Source organism: Cibotium barometz, chromosome 29 (assembly GCF_041138505.1).
Source record: "Cibotium barometz isolate CiBa-2024 chromosome 29, ASM4113850v1, whole genome shotgun sequence".
Classification (NCBI taxonomy): Eukaryota; Viridiplantae; Streptophyta; class Polypodiopsida; order Cyatheales; family Cibotiaceae; genus Cibotium; species Cibotium barometz.
The window spans coordinates 1,210,412-1,235,199 of NC_141074.1; the positions used below are offsets into that span (position 1 = coordinate 1,210,412).

Genomic DNA, 24,788 nt, shown 5'->3' on the forward strand with positions numbered 1-24,788 from the left:
AAGGGATATCCACTCTCATCATTTTCTGCTAAGACAATAATTATAATCCCCATTGTGAGCTGATTAACATTTTCTTTCCATATTTTGTTCTCTTATTGGAGTCATTTACTTGTTTTTCTTACACCAATATAAGCTTCTCAGAGTCTCTCCATACATAAGTCTCTCTAGCTCTTCAATTAATTCTAGAGATTATTCTCTCTTCTTCGATACCTCAGTGATGCACATGCCAAAGAAATGCTGCTAATATTTTTATTTCAAATTGCTCTGACACATTTTTCAAGTTCCAAAATCCACTCAAAATTTTACACTCATGACATAAAATAAATTTCACCTTAAAAAATCTTAAAAATTTGTTGTAAAACCATCATTTGTTACTACCAAATCAATGGAGACTTCAATTTACATCAAAATTTCATAAATAAAAATGATTGTTTTTTAAAAACAAAGATTTTCACATCTTTAAATCAAATTCTTAAGATAACTTCTCTAAATTTGAATTGAATACTAAAAAAAATATTATAACAAAAAAAATCTCTTAAAATAATGCGGGGGGACTAAATGTCATTAATTATACTTTTCACCATGTCCTTTTTATGATTCTTGATTGCTTTTGATGAGATTTATGATGAATTTATAGTAATGAAGACATTTCCATCACACAAATAACCATGCTTTCCAAAAACTAAATGTGGTTTTTGTAATTTTCTCAAAGAGGACAAGATCTTGATCACAATTCTATTTTTCAAATAAGAAATTTGACTTTGTTAAGTGCTTGCTTTTCACAATTTGGTGATTTGCATGCTTTTTGGTTATTTAAAGAATGAAGGAAAGCAACAATGCTTAATTTGACCAAATTAAGCATGGTTGCTTTCTTACATGCTTTAAATAACAAAAAAAATACAAATCTTTAATTGTGAAAAACAAGCACTTAAGCAGTGAGATTTCTTTTATGATCTCATCCTCTTTGAGAAAAGCACAAAAAACACATTTGCTTTTTGAAAAGCGCGATTCCTTTTGTGATGAAGATGTCTTTTATAATATAAGTTCATCACGTGTCTCATCAAAAGCAATCATTAAATGATCATAGTCTCCCCCCTGCACCCCTTTTTCCCCTCCCAAATATGTTACTAACCATCTCTTTCCTCCCAAAAGTGCCACATGTGTCACCAACCACCCATCTCCTCCTCTAAATTGAGAAGGTCTAGGGAAGAGTTGTATTCCAGAATAGAGCCCCTCCCCCCTCGCCCAACCCCCGGCCTTGCATCCCCCCCTTTTTTCCTCCAAAATGTGCCATTGACCACCCATTTCCTCCCAAATGTGCCACCAACCACCCAATCTCCTCCCAAACGTGCCACCAACCACCCATCTCCTCCTTGCTCCTCCTCTAAATTTTAGGAGGTGCAGGGCAGAGTTGTATTCCAGAATACAGCCCTCCCCTAGAGCTTGAAAAAATGCAAGATTTTGAGTCACTATCTCATTTTGAGTTCCGGAAGCCGCCTCCTTCCTGTATTCTGAAATACGAGCTCTAGAGGACTGTATTCTGGAATACAGGAAGGAGGCGGCTTCCGGAACTCAAAATGAGATAGTGACTCCAAATCTTGCATTTTTTCGAGCTCAAAGGGAGGGCTGTATTTTGGAATACAACTCTGCCCTGCACCTCCTAAAATTTAGAGGAGGAGCAAGGAGGAGATGGGTGGTTGGTGGCATGTTTGGGAGGAGATGGGTGGTTGGTGGCACATTTGAGAGGAAATGGGTGGTTAATGGCACATTTCAGAGGGAAAAGGGGAGGGGGAGGGGGGAGGAGGTGTGGAGATGCTTTTTTTTGTTGGGAGGGGGCAGGGGGGATGGAGGTACAGGCCATAAATGGGAGGGGTGGGGGTGGGGGTGTGGGCGGAAGGGGCGGGGAATGGAGGGGGTGGAGCAAGTTGGGGGGGGATGGCAGGGCACGGTGGGGTTGCATAGCTTTTTTGGGGGGGGGAGGGAGGGAGGTGGGTTAAGTTGGGAGGGAGGGGTGGGGAATGGAGAGGGTGGGACAAGTGGGGGGGCGAAGGGTCGGGGCGGAGCAGGGCAGGGTGGGAATGCGGGGGTGTCGACTTTGTGGGGGGGGGAGGGGAGGGGAGGCAGTGTAGTGCTGGGAGGGAGCCGTGTGAGAGGGGAGCAGGCCGGGGGCAGAGGGGGGTACAAGGAGCAGTTGGGGGGGCGCAGGGGGAGAGGAGGTGCAGTGTGGATTGTGGGAGGAGGGGGTAGAGCGGTGGGAGTGATGTGGGGTGGGTGGAGGGAGCGTAGGGGGGGTGGTGTGGTGGGGAGCAGGCAAGACTTTGATTTTTAATGAGTTCATAAATTTATATTACAAAAGATATATTCATCACAAAAGCAACTGATCTTTTCAAAAAGTAAATGTGCTTTTCATGATTTTCTCGAAGAGGATGAGATCAAATAAGAAATCTCACTGTGTTTAGTGCTTGCTTTCCATAATTAGTGATTTGCATGCTTTTTAGTTATTTTTAGCATGCAAAAAAGCAACCATGCTTAATTTGGCATGGTATGCTATAAATAACCAAAAAATATGCAAATCTTTAATTGTGGAAAGCAATCACTTAACAAAGTCAAATTTCTTATCTGAAAATAGATTCTTCATTAGGATCTCGTCCTCTTAGAGAAAAGCAAAGAAAGCACATTTGCTTTTTGAAAAGCACTTTTTGCTTTTTGGAAAGCACGATTGTTTTTGTGATGAAAATCTCTTCTCTAATATAAATTTATCATAGATCTTGTCAAAAGCGGTCATAAATAAAAAAACACGTGGTGAAAAGTATAATTGATGACGTTCACCCCCTGTCCCACATTATCTAAAGATATTTTTTTGTTATAACAATGTTTTTGTAGTATTTGTATCTTAAGAAGATGTGAACATCTTTGTTTTTTAATTTTTAAAAAATAACAATCATTTTAATTCCTAAAATTTTGATTTAAATTAAACTCTCCATTGATTGGTAATAACAAATGATTGTTTTAGACCAAATTTGTAAGCTTTTTTAAGATGAAAATTAATATTTGTCATGAAAGTGACCAATTTTGAGTGGAGTTTGGAACTTAAAAAAGTGTCTGAGCCATTTGAAACAAAAATGTCACTAAAACTGTCTAAAATAAGGTTACTAATTTTTTTCCACATAAATTATTAGTTTTTTTCACATTTTTAGGTGATTTTAGGTGTTTTTTTGGAGGGACCAAAACTACACCTCACGCCCTGTTGTATTTTGAAACGGTTATATGTTTAGATCTGATATTGAAAGGGATGAGAGTTTTGGTGTCAATTTTAATTGAATCTAGTTGAGCCACTTGATATGAATGAAGCTTGATGCCTTCGCATGAGAGCTTTATGCTTTGTTTGAAGTAGAAGCCCTCCATTTTGTTGGTTTAAGTTAATCTTCAACAAGGAGTAAAAGAGGAGATGGCTCAAGTGATTAGTGTTAATTACTCTACTTAATCTGAGTACCTAGGACACTTATAATCTCAAGATCATTGCCTAAGCTATGATACCATTTATGAAAATGAGTATGTGTACACGCTAACCGATGAGAAAAGCAATGCATCAAGGTGGATCAAAGTGATGCATAAGCATTGTTATGCAAAAGACTTAATACTAATGAGAATGATTAAAGCTTGATTAGCACTAATGACCCACGAGTTGTTTCAAAGCATAATCCATCACTTTTATTTATGAAATGGTGCCTCTCATATAGACAAGATACAAGCATGAGGAGCCAAGCTTGATTCCCCCAAATCTCTCCAATATTCCATCTCTAGATTGTCGATATTTGTCAGTCCATTGTGCTCTTACACCTTTGGCTAAGTGGCTCATCCATTTGATGGGTAATATTTGAACTCCCAACAGTTCTACAATTGTATTGTAGAGATAATTTATAATATAACATGTACATATGTGTATTCATGTACTGGATCATTCCCATTTTGGAGATCTTTGATTTGTTTAACTAATGTAAGTCGTTATAATTGTGTTGTCAATATAATGTGATAACTTGTATATATACTAGTGGGAACCCGTGCTTTGCACGTCTTTTGAGACTCCAAATTCAAATTCTATCCAAACCTTCTCAAACCTCCTCCTCTCCTTTCCAAACCTCCAAATTTCTGCCATGTGGCAACTTTGTGTGAAACTCTTCCTTAAGATAATATAGAGATAGAGAAGAGATGTGTGTATTAATGTTATGATAGTCTAGTTGAGCCTTAACTTAGGTGTATGAATATGTATCCTTGAGCACTTCTTTATCTTAAAGGACCTCCTTACGATGATGCCTTTTATCATGGCCATTCCAGCTCTATCATGAACATGCCATTGCCATCGTGTTTTTTAAATCATTGTCCGTAGAATCATGCCCTTGCGCCGCCTCGCAATCTTTGTCACCTCCCGCAACACATCGTGGGCCATGGCACCTGGTCCGCTCTAGCCTCTTTCTGGCATCCATGTGCCAATTACAAACTGACTCCCTTACCTTTTTAGATATCATGGCTTTCTTGAAGGAACACCCAATCTAGAACAGGGAGGAATGCATCATTCACATGCTTTTTCTCAAGTATTTGTGTAATAGAAAACCCCTATGTTGCCACCAACAAAACTCACCTGAGTAACAAGCGCATACATGGGCAAAGTGCTGTAGCTGCAGAGAACCTGCACGGCTAATCTGCTTTCAAGAAGAGCAATTAGCCCCCCCAAAATAAAAAATAAAACGAGTGATGTTTGTGTTTTACACGAGGCAGTGTTTCCAAAATGCACAGAGCTATAATATATCAGGCACGGTTAAGCATGGCACAAAGGCATGTATGTGTTACGCACCCACAGATAAGGCGCACGTAAACAAGAGTCTGGTTTTTCATCATGCAAGAATGATCCGGGACATGCAACTGAAAAAACCAAAACAGAAACTCATCTTAGGACAAGCTTGACGACATACTCTTACATGGTAGCATTTGTACTACTCCCCATAATAAATAATAATATCCCAAAAATGTACACGTACCCAAGACCATAAAAAAGTTGCGAGCTCAAACGCACTCTGCACATCTCCACCCCACCAAATCAGCCACATGTTGCTACAAAGTACTAGTAACCACTAAGCGTCCATCTAGTTCGCAAGTTAGCTACCTGAAATAATATGAAGTGCAAAAGCCAAAGGAGATATTCTGGTTTCCCAAACCAGAAAAGCTTCTTGTGAGACTTCGTCGTACGTCCAACTCCCAATTTCTCGACTGCTAGAGTTGCTATCACATGTTGCAGTTTCGTACCAACCACCAAAACAACCTGCAATGTACATATTGCCGGCCATTTAAATTCAGCTCTCGCTCCCTCCCTCCCTCAAGCCAATGATCGACGGAGAGTAAATACTGAACAAAGTTTCACAAAGGTAATCATGCAGTAATCACTTATCTTACCGAATCCGATTAGAACTCTCTCTCTCTCTCTCTCTCTAACTCCCGTGACCACCATTCACAGCTTGAAGACGTTCTTGTAACCCGGTCCCTCGCTTGGATCTTTAGCTGCGTAATTACAGGTTGTCCGCAGTAATCCTTTCACCCGTGCTTTCCAAGAACGGCTCGCAGTTTTCAACCTGATCTGGTTTTTGCAGCTTAGAGCTGCCCATACAATCGCCAAGGTCCATAGACGGTTTGGAGAAGATTTCCCACCAAATCGTTGTTAAGAGAAGGAGAGAAAGAGAGACGAGACAAGAGACACCACATAGGCTCCACAAGAATGAATCATATTAGTCACAAGTCACATATATATAGACAAGACCTAGAGTGAGTTAAGGCTAGTTATATATAGCTCCAACACCCCCACTCAAATAAAGGTCTCCAGCTACGAGTAAAAAAACCCTTGGGAACACAAGGGAAAAACCCGAGATCCTATATATAAATGTACAATGCCACCTTAAAGTCCATGTGCAATGTGCTTCTATATACAAAGTACAAAGAATAATTTTCATGATGTGAAGTAATGTATGAAGTGTCCTAAAGTCTATCGACTATGTATGTCTACAATCATTTGATCAGTTAGACAATGTTCTACCATTATTGTTCCTTTCCTTACTTCATGTTGAACATAGTGATAATGAACTGCAATATGCTTGGACTTGCTATGTTGCACGTAGTCCCTGGCTAGACTAATAGCACTTTGGTTGTCATATCTAAGAGGAGTGCTTGAGGAAGGAGAATGACCAATATCAGCAAAGCAATTATCGAAGCCAAACCAATTCACGAGCTGCTAAAGATGCAGCTACATATTCAGACTCTGTAGTAGAAACTGCAATACAGCGCTGTTTCTTGCTAGTCCAAGATACCAAACAGCCATTTATAAAGAAGCAATTACCACTGGTGGATCGCATGGACAAGTTAGAGCTTGCCCAATCAGCATCTAAATAACCCAAAAGATTAAGAGAAGTTGATGAAGATATGTCTTCTTGACGGCGATATATAAGTCCGAAATCAGCAATGCCCTTCAAGTACTTCAAACACGTTTAGCTTGAGACCAATGTCTTGTAGATGGAGAGGACAAGATCCACCATATCAAAGGCTGAGGATAAAACCTTTTTTACTTGTTGCATGAAAGATAGATTATTAGACACAAGTATAGTGTCATCAACATAAAAGGCCAATATCACAAAATGGATATCCACATTGCGCTTGATATAAAGATTTGGATCAGAGAAGCAAGAAACAAACCCCTGAGGTGTGAGAAATTGATCAATCTTGATGTACCATGATCGTAAAGCTTGTTTTAGTCCATACAAAGCACGGTGGAGTTAACATACAAGATGTTCCTTTTCGAGAATTGTAAATCCTTCAAGTTGCTCCATATATATTTCCTCCTTTAAGTCTCCATTAAGAAAAGCCGTCTTAACATCCATTTGATGTATTTCCAAATCAAACTGAGTTGCAAAAGCTAGTAATACTCGAATAAGTCAATATTAGATAAAATGGGAAAAATCCCTCAAAATGGAAATGTATTTAAAAAATTTGTTTTGGCCATAACTTGAACATGCAAACTCCAAATTTGTCGAACAAAGTAGATCTAGATTCTACTTTTCAAGCTCTTTCCAATGATATGTCACATGAATATGTTTTGACAAACTTTTCGATGAGTTTACCATACCCCCACTTTTTTCATGGGAATGGGATTTTTCCCACTTTATCTAATATTGACTTGAATGCTTGTACTACGAACTATGGGTGAAAAAGAGTTATGATAGTCAATCCCTGCAATTTGTGAGTATCCCTTTGCAACTAAACGAGCTTTGAATTTATCAAAGGATCCATCTGCCTTTATTTTAGTCTTATAAACCCACTTACATTTGATAGGAGTACGATCAGAAGATAGATTGGTAAAAACCCATGTACCTTTCGAGATCAAAGACTCATATTCAGCTTCCATGGCTTCCTTCCATTGTTCCTTTTGTGGAAAGGACATAGCTTCTGCATAAGTTGAAGGATCTTTATAAACAGCCAATACATGATTAAAGGTTTCAAGATCATCATCATATACATGATTTGCACCGTGCTCAAGTTCAATAGGAAGATCAACATAGATATCAAGATCTGTAGCAGTCTCCTTTGAAACCGTAGGATGAACATCAATAGACTTGTCTCCAATATCCATCAAAAGAGTGTTGTCATCATGCAAATCATTGTCCAAAAGTAGAAAAGGAAAAGAAGTGAGTAATGTTTTTATATCATCAGCATCATCTGTGGATCACGAACCTCCCATCAATTGCTCATTGAATATAGCATCTCGACTAACAATTGCCTTTTGAGAACTTGGATCGTAAAACTTGTAACCCTTTGAGTTGTCAGAATAACCAATAAAAATAACCTTCAAACCTGAAGGTTCTAGCTTGTGTCTTGTCTCTTTTGAGACATGAATATAAGCAATACACCCAAAGACTTTGAAATGTGCAACAGAAGGAGTTTAGCCTGTCCAAGGTATGATTGGAATCTTACCAGAAGGTACAGTAGTTGGAAGATGATTTTAAACAAAAACGGCTATCAATACTGTTTCTGCCCAAAAAGAGCGAGATAATCCAGAATAAATAAGCATGCATATGATTGTATTCAAAATTGTACGATTCTTTCGCTCTGCAACTCCATTCTGTTGGGGAGAATATAGAATGGTATACTCATGGTGGATGCCATGGTTGATGCAATGATCATGAAATAAGTTGAAAATATATTCACCACCATTATCACTTCGAAGAATTTTGACTCTTCGACCACTGTGATTCTCTACAGATATTTGATACCTCTTAAATGTGTCCAATGCTTCTGATTTATGTCATAGCAAAAAGACATTTGTATATCGTGAATAGTCATCAATAAAAGTAATGAAGTAACGGTAGCAAGACTTGGATAGAGAAAAAGGTCCACAAATATCAGTCTGAATGAGATCCAAGAGATTATTTGAATGAATATTTGTAGACATCGGAAATGGCTTACGATGATGTTTGCCTAGAGCACAATATTTACATATCCCCATATGCGGGTGAGATTTGAGGTTTATACCTCTCACAAGATCATGACGATGAATATCAAGAAGCTTTGAGAAATTTGAGTGAGTAAACCGATGATGCCATAGCTTACAATCCAGATCTCCTAGAGCTGTAACAACATTTGCAACATCCTCATTCAATCAAAGTCAAAGAGATTACCATGTCGAGGAGCAACCGCAATAGTGGTGCCATCCTTTTCGATGCGACACTTCGTATTATCAAGTCCAACAAATAGACCAAGATCCATAAGCCACGCAATAGAAAGAAAGTTTCTTTGTAAATCAAGAACATATAAAACTCCTTGCAGTATTTTGGTCGAGGAAGAAGTTCCAAAATACAAGTCGCCAATACCCATTACTTGGCAAGTTGTATTATCAGCAAGATAAACCACTTTCTTGATAGGAATTGGATGATAATTGTGTAACCATTGCAATTGATATGTCATGTTGCCAGTAGCGCCAGAATCAATAATAAAGAGAGAACCATCACGAACATGTAGTACCTTTTCTAATGAACCAAATAATTAGCCTCTTGATGAACATTGTCTTCATCATGAGAATTTTGTTGAGTAGCATAAGCTTGATTTCGAAATTCATCATAACGCCTCTTGAAGCATCGACTGGATGAATACCCTGTGCTCCCACAATATTCACAGGTTGCAGAAGAGGAAGAACCCCTTGATAAACAAGGTTGCTTATTTATAATACCGTGTTCTTCATCGTACTCGTGCCCAACATTCAGATACCAAGTGGCCAGTTTTGTCACAATAAGAACAACGCTTTTGAGGAAATCTCAAACGAGAATAATTACCTCCTCTTTGGAAGCCACGAGATGTAAATTGAAAGGAGGAAGAAGGGCGTTGCTGAAATGGACGTCTTCGGACAGCAAAGGTTGTCTCTGATTTTGTGTACTCTTGGGCAATCATGACCGTTTCATGAGTTTCCGACGTCTGACGATCATGACGTTGAGAATATTCAATCAAAGAAATACATGTATGCTCAAAGTCAATTTCATCCTTGTTAGATAATATAGTGACAATATTATCATACAAAGGATCCTTCACCATATCAAGAAGGTGTGTAACCAATTGAGCTCAAGAAATAGAATCCCCTGCAGCAGAAAGTTGATTCATAATATCTTTGAATGATTCAATGTGACTAGACATGGATGTATCTGCCTTGAATTGAAGCTTGCCTAGAAGATTACGGAGATACAGAATCTCTCTAACAGTTTTCTTCTCAAACATAGTGATAAGATAGTCCCATATAGCATATGATGTGGATAACGGATAAACATCTAACATGAGTGAATCGTTAAGGGCAAAAAGTATATACCGACGAGCAGCCTTATCACGACGAATCCAGTGTGCATGATCAATTTTTCACTGTTCATAGGACCTTCGGTAATAATAACATCATTCTAAAGTGGATCAATAGGTTGAGAAGAGCATACAAGAATACTAAGAACAATATCTGCCAATTCGTCTCCTTCCAAAATTAATAGCATCTTGTATTTCCAACCAAAAAACCCTTGGCCTTGAAAAAGAGGAACAGTACGCTGCCCAGAAGAAAATCCGACAAGTATGGTGTTTGCCATGTCGGGTTGTGAGAAAACGTACAAGATAAGATCGCAGAACTTGCAGACCATGTATGAGATATGAGAAACGTAGCCAAAAATAGGCATGCACGTAAAAGTGGAGACCCGTGTCTCATGCACGTAAACAAACTTAGAGGTCCATAAAAGACGAAAATAATAATAAGAAAAAGCACCGCGTTATGACGCAACTTGCACGGCAAGTTTTGTATCTAATTGTAGCTTGTACAGCAAGCATCCGTCTGAAGCTTTCACGAAAAGCTTTGACAATCAAATCCTGCTTACGACTCAGAGACAACTACCTGTTTGCTCTCACAAAGAACCTGTTTTACTGTTTTAGATGCCTGAACTGTCCTAACTTTTGACTCAGAACTCCGATTGACAAACCGTTTTGATAGGATTCACCAGCACTGTACCATCTACGCACCAGCACCTGGTTTTGGTTTTAAGGCCAAAACCACTATAACTTAACACGTGTGGATATGAATCTCCCTTTTAAGGACGCGATTAAGAAACAATTCTAATTACAACAAGTGGAGCTATAAAATCATGTAGGCAACATATAATCAAAGAACCAATTTACCCTACACAAAACTGTTACCAAAGATCAATCTTGTGAGACATGAAATCATAATCATAAATTAAACAAGAAGACGTAGATGCTTCCCTTATGATTAGAATTGCTCTGATACCATGTTGAGAGAGGAAGAGAGAGACGAGACAAGAGACACCACATACGCTCCACAAGAATGAATCATATTAGTCACAAGTCACATATATATAGGCAAGACCTAGAGTGAGTTAGGACTAGCTATATATAGCTCCAACAATCGTTATTCTACAGGCTACTACAGCTATCAGTGGACTGAAATTTTATCGGCAGATGCATTTTCAGCTTTTGAGGAAGTTGGTTTAGATAACGAACAGGTACAAAGTGTGCAGGCGTGCAAAACTGAAAGCTGAAAGTGTGCAGGTTCAAGCGGTGAGCTTTTATAAATACATAGCGTGGGTTTTGGTCCCGAGAGCAAACTAATGCAGCATTTCAGAGGTTCTGTTCCAGTGATTCCAGCTGAATGCATGTATGCATCGTGTGGGCTTCTGAGAAATGGATACTTCGTGCAATGTTGATGACCAAGGTGTCTGCCAAACACCGCCTAAAACATGGCTCATTTTTGCAGAAGAATGAGGGAAAGTATGCCTTCCCCAGGCTCATCTAGGGGCGGGGAAAATGTCTTGAATCAAAGACGATTCTATGTATGAAAAAGTGCAGATTATGATCAAGGTGGAATTGAACAACATGCGACTAGATTTGGAAAAGGAAATGTATGAGGCTATGGAAGCCCGGAAGAACGACATGTATGCATGCATGAAGGAGTTATCGCCATTACCTCTCTCTCGCCACCCTAGATACCATCTTACACGAGATGCTGCTGGAGTTTATTGCAGTGCAATCTACGATGGCCTTTTCACTCTTGACCTAGATAGCCCTTTAGAGGAGCTTACGAGAGGCTTTACAGAGGTACTACATACCTCGGCAGCATATGTTTTCCCATATACTATAGCTGCCTCTAAGCCCTTGAGCAGTACTATTCCGTAGAATAGCTGGTATGATGATGAATGCCGAGAGACCCAAGCTCAGCTACAGAGAGATGTCGCACTTGGGGCACGTACACACAGACACGCCAAGACACTCTTCCGATGCTTTGTGCGAAAGAATAAGCAGGATTACTTGGCAAAGCTTGAGGCAGAGTTGTACCAATTATTCTTGAGTCAGGACAATAAGAGGGCTTGGAAAATGTTCGAGGAGAGGCAGCCACCTACCCCGATCACGGCACCTGAGACTTGGCACGAGTATGCGATGTCCCTATATGATGTACCTGGACAGCCTCCCATTCCACGGCCGCCATCACCTCGACCGGATCATTGCGTTTCCTCACTTTGCGGATGGTGCTAGATGCGATTGATAGACTACACATAGGGAGGGCAGCTGAACATTTCTCGTATGCACGGGATACTCTGGCACCGATCCTTGTACACATGTTTAATAGAGCTACGTGTGAAGGTTTCCCAGCTAGTTGGGCAGATAACACTATTGTGTCGTTGCTTAAGAGCGGGGATCCCATGATGCCCACTAACTATCGTCACACTAACTATCGTACGATCACGATTGGCCATTATCTGGCTAAGATATACATATCCATTTGGGAGCATCAGATGAGCCGGTGGGCAGAGAGGCAGGGACATAGAGCAACTGGATAGGCTCATTTTAGGGGGGGATACACCACACTGGATCATATACTCACCCTCAGAGCTCTTATTAAGGAGAGACGAGAACAAGGACGGAGGATATATTGTTGTTTTGTGGACTTCCGCAAAGCATTTGATACGGTACCACGTGCCAGGCTTATGAGGAGACTACAAGATATTGGTGTCCCTGAGGAGATGCAATGGGGAGTATGCACTTTGTATGAGTCAGTGGCAAAGTACATGCCCCACGGGGCTTGTCGGATGCAGTGAACAGTACTATTGCGGTGAAGCAAGGCTGTCCGCTTTCACCCACTCTTTGGGCTATACATTGATGAGGTCTCAGACTGTGGATAGATTGGCTGGCCCAGGGGCGAGCCTAGCTGGGGTGTTGATACCCATCCTACTATATGCAAATGACATTGTGCTTATCTCAGACACTCCTAAGGGACTATAGAGACACTTGGATGCATTGAAGTCTTTTTGTGTGGACAAAGATCTCACAGTGAACCTTGGTAAAACCAAGGTGATGACATTTAATACCACACAAGCATGGGTCACTAGAACACAGACGCTGTTTACATTTGGAGGAGAGACAATTGAGTATGTCAGATCCTATGTGTACTTGGGAGTGACCTTCAGAGGGCCGCGGTTTTCTATGTGGGAGGAACCACGCACAAAACTATGGCTATTTGACAATCTGGTTACATCAACACTTCTCTATGGAGCGGAGATATGGGGGCCTAGTCTTTTCCATAAGAGGAGGGAGCCATTGGCAGGACAGGACGGACCAAAGAGAGACTATTACAATGGATGGCAGCATATGGAGAGGCCATTAGTGATGATGATTGCACGCATGATTTGGAGCACGCATGATTTGGAGCAAGTCATCTGTACCACATGAGATCATCAGGGCAGAGATGGGGGCTGCCCCAGTGGTTACTGAGGCTTTGTTCCATGCAATTACTTTTCTCCATAGAATATGGGAGCTCCCTCAGCAGAAATACCCTCGCCTAGCACTCACCTCCTCCAAACAGCTTGCAGATGAGGGAGACACCCAGTGTTGGTATGCCCAGATGCACACATGGCTGGCCTTGCATGGCATGAGTATTGATGCACTCCCGCCTTTTGCTTACAGCCTGGACTGCCCGTTCTTAGATCTCAGCCGTTCAAATCTGAATCGGGTGATCAGGATGGACATTGTGAGACTAGATACAGAGTGGACATGGGTCAGGCCCCCGCAGCCGTTGGGCACGAAAATGGCACACTACCATAGTCATTTTCTACACCTCTCTTCGGATGGGTTTATTATATGCCATGCTTACATGGACACACACCTCACATGGTATTCGGAGTGCTATTGGACAGATTCGCACCTCTTCACACCGGTTGAGGATAGAGACAGGTCGATATGAGGATATATCACTAGAGGACCGCATATGCCAGCTTTGCCATCAGGAGGTGGAGTCGGAGGAACACTATATATGTCGTTGTATTGTCTACTATGAGATCCGAGGGAGGTACCACTGCCTGTTCCGTGAAGGCTTTGGACCTTTGCGTCGGATCATGGACTTCGAGGACCAAAGGTGCTTAGGGCTCTTCATACTTGAGCTTAGATGCCATAGAGAGAGCCTATTGAGGGACAGGAGTGCAGTGAGACCAGAGCCGCCTAGACAGAGAGCTCTCAGATATTTTCAGAGCCAGCACTGTAACCCCACCAGCCTCTACTCCCCCATCTACAGGCCTACATGGCAGACCACCCTCTAGAGGAGTCACCCTGGACAGTGCCATTGCTATCTGTAGAGCGAGACGCCCACGACCACAAGGATCGCGTCCACGACTCCCTCACCATCGGCAGATTCGAGCCATCATTGCCCGCCACCAGAGGAGTTTACCCGCGACGACTCAGCGGTTCAACTTTCAGTTCTAAGCTCTCTTAGGATGTTACTATTTTCATTCTTTCTTTCAAATTTGTTATGATGAGACATCATCATCATCAGTTGTACCTTGTTTCGGTCTCATGGGCCATTTCGGCTTTTAAGAGATGTTAATATATCTTTCTTTCTCTCACACAGAAAGTAGGCTTCATCCTACTAGATGAAGACGATGTTGTACTAATTAAATACAGCTCAAGGCTTGCAATAACGCTTGGATGCATTATGGACCTTTTGCCAAGAAAGTGATCTCATAGTGAACCTTGGGACAGCCAAGGTCATAGTCTTTAATAACACAAGCCATGGGGTCTTCATTCAACAAAGAAAGTGATCTCTTAGTGAACCTTGGGAAAGGGTCATAAACTTTAGGGGCCTTCATAAGGATTCCTTCATTCAACAAAGAGGCTTAAACATTGCGAACGATATGCTCACTTCGAGGTGGTCTTTTCGGGACCTAGATCCCAGCGTGAAACCTGCAGCCACGTTTCGCCTAGCTAGAAGATATGCTTCACTAGCAGGCCTACATTGACTGCTTCCAGGCACACTCTGCCAGCAACTCTATACTAGAAGCCTTCTCTTGACGTTGTTTTTCAGGACAGCAGCCATGTACCTATTTGGGTAGTTGACCACCTATGTTCAGGGTGGAACCAGGTGGAGTTCCATACTCCCAAAAAAGCAAACCCTACTTAGCTTTTTAACTGATATACCTCCAAACTGCTAAGCATCATTTGCTCATCATCGGTTGCTTTCTTGTAGAACTCTCAAAACCACCACTGGCCTTGATCTTACAGTCACTCCCATTGGTCATATTTGGCCTCACAAACATTAATGTGAATCTCTCTCGCTCTCTCTCTCTCTCTCTCTCTCTCATGTTCCTCGTTATTGCCACCTCCCGCACAACTTAAAAGCGAAATAGACCTTGCCACATTTATGGACGGTCACCCGTTCAAACATGGCCTAGGAAATGGATTTCTGTGGATTGTGAGAAAATTTGTTTTCATGGAGTAGGATGGAAAACTGCAACAAGATGAATGGATACTGTCCCAGCACCAAAACTCCAACTAGCAGGAAAACTCCGAGCTCAAGAAAAGCTGAATCAATTGAAGAATGCCTAGCATGGTGAGAATCTTGGATCCATAACAAACAGAGGTGATGTTGTGAAAAGTGAAAGAAGTGAAAACAAGTTGCCATTACTTCAAAAAGAGTAGTTCTCACCGAGCTCAAGGAGGAGAAGCTTCAGCACTCCAAATCAGAGTACAAAGGCTACCAGATGGGTGGTGCAGCTAGTCGAGATTTGCATCAATGCAGAGAAAGTAATAGAGGTAGGAGGTAGGGAATGGATGTTCAAGTTCATTTATTTTTCTTGAGCGATCTTCAAATCAAACTTATTACTAAAAACGATTTCCTCACGGTAGCTGTTTTTTTCTTCCACACGATATAATTATTGTTTGATACTTACAATCATAGGGATAAATGCAATCCAAAAGTAGAAGTTGAAACCTGCAATGTGCATTAGTACTATGTGAGCTCAGATCCTATATTAATTTAGTAACATACTAACAAAGAAACCAAAAAGACAGGCCATATTACCATTAACATTCAACAATATGAAAAGGATGGCGAATCCCCAAAGAGGAGCACTGGCAAGCCAAAAACATTTTGCTTAGATTCCCAAAGAAAACCTTTTCCAATGACAGATTTGGGTACATCTGCGATAATAAATAAATAAGCTCACACACTAACCTTATGCCGACGATTCTTGTAAAATCGTCTTCCATACACCGATTCACATAGTTATGAAACTTGTAATCATGGGGTAGATTGTGTTCCTGTGTACGGATAACATGATTGTTTAGAAAGTGTTATTGCAAAACAGATATAATGGGGATTCATTTATACAGATTGTTTTGACATTTATACAGAAAATGTTTTGACATCACCACTGACAAATAGATTAACTTGATTAAAATGCGAAGGACCACAAACCGAAATAAATCCCGATCTCAATGTAAGATAATCAGCCCGAGTAACGGATTGCCCAAATTGTCTAGCAAAACACGCCTGTTGAAGAAGAAGATAGAATTTTATGGCAAGTGATTATTATTTGTGCCCATATGTGATTATTGTGTGGTGCCCTGTTTGTGACCTCTCTTATTATAGATCTAGTGATGGCCTCTCAATATGATAGAATGATCATATACCTCCTTACCAGCCATACAAGGAACCTATTTCGACTCCATGGCTTCGATGTATGGTAGAGTGCAAACACAAATTGCCGTTTTAAAGGGGTGTCTTTCGTAATCTCTGCAGCAGGACCAATGAAAGAAATTTTTGAGAAGCGAAGGTGGTTTAACGAATCCAAACATATATCAATTTAGCTGCTTCTACCAAAGCATCACAACCACCATGATCAAAAACTGATCCCAACAAAGTGTAGATTCATACCAAGGAAGCTGTCATAAGTGTCACCGTGAGCCTCTTGCTCCCATTTCCTCCAACTGTAAACCTGGAGACACGTTGTATTATTCACCAAATAGAAAGAATGGTTTGCACGTTTGAGACTCCTGTTCTTTCACCAACAGTATATGCATACGCGCTCGCACACACATCTAAGTACATGTTGTATAATTCCTTATCTTTGGAACATAAGTTTCAACTTCAAAAAACCACCACCTTAATCAGTGCAAGGGCCGCTGTCATACAACTATAAGAAATGTGCGTGACAGCCATCACAAACAACAATCGATGGATTTCATGGATGTCCTCAAGAGAGATGAAGGGTTCCTTCCCCTGCAAAAAAAGTATAGTGCAGCACAATTGTAAAAGTGCAACTTGGATTTGACGCAAAAAAACTACTGAAACCAGAAGATTACAAACCAAACTGGGACCGCATTTGAAAGAAAATGTGGTGATTAAGTTGGTAATAAAAGGAACAAAACACCACCACAAACATTCTGACCTTTCCACAAGTATGCTCTTCTGTAGGGCTCAGCATCCGTACAAATCTACCAAAAGAGAGGAGTTGTCTACCCTTTTCTGACCACCTTGCAATGGCTGTCTGTTTACATGGGGTGAATTGCCTATCGTAGAAGGAGGATTCTATGCAGATTCCAGAGAACCAACTTGCTAGAAAAGACAAAAATAGGGATATAAATCCCAACAGCATCAGCTCTGCATCACAAGTATGTGCCCTACTTTTAGTCTCTCTCTCTCTCTCTCTCTCTCTCTCTCTCATATCGAGCCTTTTAGTATTCCATGGCTTAGTATTCCCATGGCAGTATCGTATTAACTTTTGGGTCTCATAGACCCTTTGGATCTTTCGTAGATCTCTCTCTCTCTCTCTCGTGTGTTGGTGAGATCTCAGGTCCCATCCATGCATTTTGTTGCCATCATATGGATCTTATATTCTCCGTTTGACATTAAAAGTACTACTCTCTCCAACCCCACAACATCTCACAAACCCAAGACTCACCAAACCCCAATGCTTATGTCCAAGTGCCTCTTCAAAACGTGTGGGCTATCTACCTCTTGTATACATATTGAGGATGCAAAGCCGAAGAGACACCCCAAAAGGTCGACATTAGCTACCACCCAAGGTGGAAATCCAATATATGGGTTTATGGCGCTGGTCACCATAGTAGCTAGGCGTTTCATGAAACGAGTTTCAGAAACGTTTCATACTTTTCCCAGAAGTTTTGTAAATGTTTCATACAAGACGGGGAGAGGGGGGGGCGGGGCGGGTGTACAAGGGACAAAAATACTGGATATTGCTACTACAGCTTCAAGAGCATGTATAACACTCTAACACACTCAAAAACTCCCTAATATGCACTTAAGAATTTGCATACATCTTTACAACCTGAGTCCTGAATCTTGGGTGTTGACTCCTGAGTACTAGCTCAAACCTGTCACCTATTATCACATGTCAATGTCATGAATGAAACATGCATAGTTGTTGAAAGACTATCAAGTGACTTTTGGACTAAATCATGGGTAGTCTTGCTGAAGGCCCCTATGGGCAGGCACTAGTGGTATGGGATGCCGGTGTTGACTGGCATGGACCTATGGGAGTGGAACCTTAGCCCCTGGCTCAGGGGTGGTTCGCAATCATGAACCTACGTTGGGTGGTGAGCTTGCCCGCACCCCTTCTATTGGGTTTGTACTAATCTTGTTTTGGCCTGTGTATTAGGCTTGATCTATGGGAGGCTCTCACACTTGGTATCAGAGCCATCCTAATCGCGGAGGTTGAAGGAAAGCAAGGTTTGCGTGCCTTTGGCATCGTAGGAAATGGTGTCGCGAAGTCCACATGTTCTCTCTTTTATGGTCTTCTCTCACACTTGGTATCAGAGCCATCCTAATCGCGGAGGTTGAAGGAAAGCAAGGTTTGCGTGCCTTTGGCATCGTAGGAAATTGTGTCGCCAAGTCCACATGTTCTCTCTTTTATGGTATTCTGTCACGTATAGTTTTGAGGGTAAGAGGGAAGCATGAGGAAGAGGGTGTATGTTTGCTGATTTCTGGATATGCACAGCATGGGCATAGTCGTGTGGGTAAGACCCTCATGCAGCAATCTCTCTTAAATCAAACCTATGCATGTGTGTACTGTGTGCTGCCTACAGTTGTGTATGGCCGACATTCCATTGGAGTGAGCACTTTCACGTATGCATATGTGTGAAGGCCGGCAGTTGGGACTTCGTAGTATCCATATGCCCTGCCCGAAACTACAACTCCCTAAAGCATTGTACGTATGTGTCAAAAGACAAATTCTTCATGTCCAAGTCTGCAAACTTGGCCACTATATCAAACTCATCCTCCGCTTGAAGGGACTCTTCCCAAAACTCTCTCGATATCTGCCCAAGTACTAGGTTTGTTTTGCAGCTCCCGCCACCAAGTCAAAGCCTTCCCCTTAAGGAGACCTTGAACCATCTGGATCTTCTGGGAAAAGGATGAAACTCAAATTGAACATTCCATCGATTCAGCCAGGAGTCGACCGCCTCCTGAGTACGCTCCTCCTCCCCATCCGGGGTGAAAGAAGGTGCTGCTGACACTGATGTTGGAGTGGTATCAACAATCGCCTTCTGAAGGAGAGATACCGTCTCCCTCAAGGCCTAGATCTTTGCCCGGGTATTAGTTAACTGCCAGTCAAAATGTGTTGGTCTCCTGCTCTAAGTCATCTGCCCCATCTCATGGCGCTCTTCCACAAGGTCATCCTCATGATCGGAGACATCATCAACAAAGCGTAGAGCATCTGCCATCGCACCAAAAAAAGGTAGTATGTTGTCCTGACCGGGTAAAAGCACCCAAATCCCCAAAAACTAGGGAGAATTGCTGGTCGCCCAAACTGCTATGTGTGGTGATGGAGAGAGAGAGTGAGAACAAACTTCCTCTTTATATAAAGGTTGAGTATGCTCTTCAAAAGCGTTTCTTGCTTTTTGAAGAAATTCTGCTGATATGGCTTAGAAAACACATATCTTTTTCTTTTAAAAACGATATGTATGCTTGCATTTAGAAAAATGTTTTTTATACTTGCACCCATTTCTGGATTTAAAAACGAGCTCTATTGATTTAGACCAAGACTCGGGGATCATTCCACCTATTAGAGTGGATGGTAGTCAGTACTATTTTCAAAACCGGTTGTTGTTCCAGGATGATAGACTCTGTGCGCCGGATTGTGCTGAGATTAGGGCAAAGATCGCTCATGATTGTCATGACGCTCATAAAATAGGTCATCTGAAGATTCGACAGACTTGTATTTTTTTATCATCCTCAGTCCGATGGATAGTCAGAGAGGGTGCGATCAGGTTCTAGAGGTTATGCTTTGTGCATACTGATCCAGGCAACCATGTTGTTGGGAGAGGTACATCCCTATGCTCATGTTTGCCTATAGTGCTATTGAGCATATGGTTATGGCAATAGCTAGAATATGTTTGGTAGAAGTTGGGTTAAAACCCAGATTCCCTCAAACTTTGATAACTTGAAGGATACACAATTGTGGTGCTTGATAGTTAGAAGTCTCTTGAGAGGGAGATATGATATCCCCTAGGTACGAGGATTTACTAGATCCTGAAAAGGGTAAGTATTACGTTGCAACTAACAAATATTTGTCTCGGTGATTTCAGGTTTCCAATTCCATGAGGAGTTGAAGGATGGTTTATGTTCTTCATGGACTCTGAGAAGGTTCTGTTTTTTTTGTCTTGTTCCCACGGTCATTGTTAGAGGAACAGCAACTTCAGTTGAGCTAGTTCCTCAATATGTGGCTATGTGAATTTGATGGACAGGTATAATCATGATTTCAGAGATAATTGATGCAGGTAACTAGTTTCTCCGTCTACGAGAAACGCCAATTCATTCCAAGGCAGTTCAGCCCATTGTGCTCATTACAGACTACAGAAATACAAGCAAATACACCATCCATGGTGGGACCCTTCAGTGCCTTATCGAGACCCCTATCTCTTTGGTTGAAAAACACCTTCTAGTTGTTTCATGTGGGAAAATTTTCCCAAATTCACCCAATTTTTTAATTGAACCCCCAAATTCTTCAATTCTCCCAATTTCCCCTAATTCTTCCGACTCTCCCAATTTCCCCCATGTCCCCTCAATTTCTCCCATCCCAATTTTCAATGTTTCATATTTTCATAAAACATGAACGTACTTAACTGATGAGTACTTTTTGTACTCGTGCCGTACACGTTTGAAATGTACTGTACCTAATGTCCCTATCCACCTTGCCCATTCCTTTTCTTGCATGAAAGTAATTAAGTATTCTATCTGCTAACTAACAAGAAGTATGAAGCCTTCTGCCGTACATCACATTAGTATCAAAGCATCAGGTTCACCCTGACGTAGACAAGAGCATATCAGGACCAATGTCCATGCACTTCATGTCACATTGGTATCTGAGCATTAGGCCACCTTCTACTAGTTCCGAATGTTAAGTGATCCTCAGGCATGTTTGCATTAGGTTTTGCAGGCAGCAAAGTTTGCATTACAGTTGTGCATTAGGGTGTGCGTTTGGGTTTCCTGCAGTCAACTCTAGAAAGTCTAGAATTAGTTTGTAGAGGCGGCATCCGTCAAGTCTAGGTGAAGTAGGAAGGTCTTCTTCTGTATACTTTCCTGACATAACCAGTACCAAGATGGATAGCAATGATGCTACGATGGAGAGGTATCCACAGAAGTATGAGATCCAGCAGGAGCCCCATCGTCAAGAAGCTTCTGCTTGGTACAGCGTTTTCCCCTTGCCCTAAGAAAGGACTGCGAATTATCTTTTGTTCATCAGTTAGGTAATGCATGTTGAAACATCACGCAGCAAGTAGCTACACACTTGAGTTTAGATCAGTGTTTTTTCATTGTGTATACTCATTCATGTTTGGTAAGATACAGTAGGAGTAGATTAGGTAAAGAGTCTTTCTTCTCCTTCAAGTAGATGATGCAAGTAGATTACTGTTGATGATGATGCAAGTAGATTACTGTTTCCCTGATCAGCAATAATTAGGATGAGTCATGCTTAGCTTCCAGTCATGTCACACACTGCACATTACCGACCTAAGACCCAGGATAGGAACCGGAGCCAGAAAATCCGACCAGAATCAGACAAGCCCACTGACCCTTTTTTATCTCATTGTTTCTCTGGAGGAAATAGTCAGACAACTATGTAACCTCCTCATCTCACACGAGACTCTTGTGATTCAGATGTTTCTTTCTCATTTTGATGTTTTCTAGTAGGATTTTGAAGATGTCCTACACTTCTTCTATCACGGTAATACTACTTAGCACGTGTTAATTTGGTCTCATGGGCCAATATGCCTTTTAGACATTAATAGATCTCTCTCTCTCTCTCTCTCAGACACACACATACACACAAAAACACAGAAAGGTTGCTGAAAAGCCGGGAGCAAGATGCAGAAAACACACAAGAGCAAGCTTGTAAGCTCGGGGTGAATGACACATAACGTACAGTGGTTTGCTAGACAGGATGCATCTCAACTCCTTATTTTTTCCCTCCAAAGACCTTGTTAACGAAGGCCCAAGGGTTTCTTCAACGGCCAGAAAGAGGACAGGAACGCTTTCACTAAATTGTTAATATCCATGTTGGTGGCAAGAATATTGCCTAGTACATGAATATGCTTGACAGAAAGAGCAATTTTGCACATCAGTTGCCATTTGACTAGGCTCTCAGCATTCAACTGGGACAGATCTGAGTTGAAGGTGTATGTTCTCTTGAATTGGTGGTTCGGATACTGTGCAAGAGATAGTGAAAGAGGTGAGGTGCACCTTAAGGAAACCTTGGTAAATTGGGGCCTGAGATGCATGATAAGAGAGAGATTGGGAACCCGATCTATGTAAAGCAAGTGACACCTTTGCAATGGCAATGTCTTCCCCTTCTGCCTACTCGCTCACACTGTCCGGAAGTCCTCCACAAAATTATAACTATGGTATGACTGTGGATGCAACATCCAGAAGGAGATTGTCAAAATGGAGATTGCAATGGGGCCGATCTCTCAAGGAAAACCGAAGCCAAGAATCGGGTTTTTCTTGAATAATGGCATCCGTAAAAGCTGTATAGCACGTGCACTGCCATGCGAGAAATTCACAAGCTACAGAGAAATATGCATGTACCTTCCTTCATTTTCTCTAGACTTCCATACAAAGGCTTGCGTTTGGTCTTCAAGAGCCACTGAGAAAAAAGACAAGGTAAACAGTTTATTACACATAACTACGATTTTGCTAAGGAGCTTACGAACTGCCATTTGACTAGAGAATGCATGTAGCAATGATCGTGCAAAGGCATGTGGCGATGCATTGATGAATAGGTGAATGCACAAATGCTTGTATGTGCAATAAAATGAATGTATGCATGCTGCATTGATATAATTTGGAATGTAAAGCCATGATTCGGACTAACATATGAATGATTGGAATGTTCCATGGCCATCACCTGCGCACTAAGATATGCATGATTGAGATGTCACCATGTGCGATTTTTTATGTAGCCATGAACTGTACTAACATATGCAAGTTATGAGTATTCCATAGTCATAGTCTGCAGGCACGGAAGCTTGACTGACATATTTATGAGCCATAATGTGCACTCCAATACTGCTTGATTCGGATGGAACCATAGCCATGGCTTGCATTCCGTACCCAAAACTTGCAGTAGCATTTACATGACTCGTGCCATGGTTTCCATTCATGTATTTGTGCATTCTTTCCCTTTCTTGTGGTTACATTTAGTTGCAGGGTAATGGACGAAGGAGAACAACTTACACGGCTAATAAAATGGATGAAGCGCTCCACCATGAGCGAGACGAGGACGAAGACGGCCATGATGGAGGCGACAGCCCAGGTAGGGGTGAAGGGCAAGGCCTTACCTGTGAGCTGCTCACTGGCTTCACCTGGGTCAGCCATGGTGGTGGTGGCTGAGGGCACCACAGACAAGGGCTATGTGTGCAAAAAGATGTAGCTACATGCAGGACGATTGCATTGCAACCATCGCGATCAAAGTCAAAAGCACAGAGCTACTCTCTATGCCAGTAATCTTGGGGGGGTTTCTAGCTAGCCAGCTTGAAACAAGGGTCTTCAGGAGGACCTGCACATTATATGGTGGGATGATGGTGAGATGGGTCACCATCGTTGCGCCTGTGCTTTGTAGTTAAACTACTTGCGCACAACCCGGGTGAGCTGTAGACCGCCCACTTCGAATCGTCTGCCGGCTTCTCTCTCTCTCTCTCTCTCACAGTCTGACACACACGTGTTTTGTGTGTGTGTGTGTTGTGCCCATCCTCCGAAGTTGGGATCTGCAATGTGCATCCGCACCAGATTCCTTACACGTGTCACGTATGTTTTTTGTGCCATCCGCACCAGATTCTTACACGTGTCACGCAATGTAGGCTCTACAGCCCCTCTCCAGTGTGGGCGCCATTCCACCTAAGTTTTTAAGTTTCAAATTTTATGAGTATCATTTCATCAATCCCAAGGTTCGTTTCCGTCCTTAAAACCCCGACTATGGCCAACCTCCTAAGACTCCATTTCGGGAGGGGTGCTAGTGGTAGAGCACTTGTCTGCCCGTCAAAAATATAACACAAGGATAGTTCTTCACCGTTGGAATTCCTTCTCCTCTCTCTCTCTATACCATCCCGTGAAAGATAATCCTATGCTTCTAAGGACCAAGATCACCCCTCTCTCCAAGGGGAGCACTCAAGATATATGTTGTCATCTTCATATATACAAGAGAACTTTTCTTCACTAAAGTCTATCCACATTATTGCATGTAGGCAACCCACACACACAGCTCACAATATAGGTTTGTTATATGTACTCATTCTTACAAAAGATGATATGATTATTCATTTCTTATTTGTTTGTTTATTTTCATAAATATGTGATTTAGACCTAATTTTTAACTAAAAATGGCTTGAACGATTTATTATCAATGAGGATAAAATGAGGCTTTATGGCCCTCTCCAAC

At 41.6% G+C, this 24,788-nt stretch overlaps 1 protein-coding gene across 2 annotated transcripts; it reads right to left on the bottom strand.

Annotated features, from left to right (window-relative positions):
* Positions 1-3,694: 3,694 nt before the first annotated feature.
* On the bottom strand, positions 3,695-24,096 carry LOC147621717 (MLO-like protein 11). Of its 2 annotated transcripts, XM_086822752.1 has the most exons (15): positions 23,588-24,096; positions 22,940-22,997; positions 17,286-17,497; positions 17,000-17,116; positions 16,772-16,832; positions 16,536-16,630; positions 16,313-16,387; positions 16,070-16,155; positions 15,917-15,966; positions 15,786-15,826; positions 5,162-5,317; positions 5,037-5,072; positions 4,853-4,920; positions 4,640-4,700; positions 3,695-4,550 (listed from the first exon to the last, which is right to left on the bottom strand). In XM_086822752.1, the coding sequence occupies exons 1-15, from the start codon at positions 23,726-23,728 to the stop codon at positions 4,341-4,343; spliced, it is 1,467 nt and encodes a 488-aa protein (XP_086678878.1). In that variant the 5' UTR covers positions 23,729-24,096; the 3' UTR covers positions 3,695-4,340. The 2 variants fall into 2 exon arrangements, with proteins under 2 accessions (XP_086678878.1, XP_086678879.1); XM_086822753.1 differs by lacking the exons at positions 5,037-5,072; positions 5,162-5,317.
* Positions 24,097-24,788: the final 692 nt, after the last annotated feature.

Bases quoted from the DNA above. Each gene is read 5' to 3' on its own strand.
- LOC147621717 (XM_086822752.1), bottom strand. From the start codon at position 23,728: ATGGCTGACCCAGGTGAAGCCAGTGAGCAGCTCACAGGTAAGGCCTTG. The intron at 17,117-17,285 runs GTCAGAATGTTT...CTTTTTTTGCAG, and splicing joins AAGAGCATACTTGTGGAAAG to GGGAAGGAACCCTTCATCTC. The intron at 5,318-15,785 runs GTAAGTATCAAA...TGTACATTGCAG, and splicing joins TTGCATTTATCCCTATGATT to GTTGTTTTGGTGGTTGGTAC.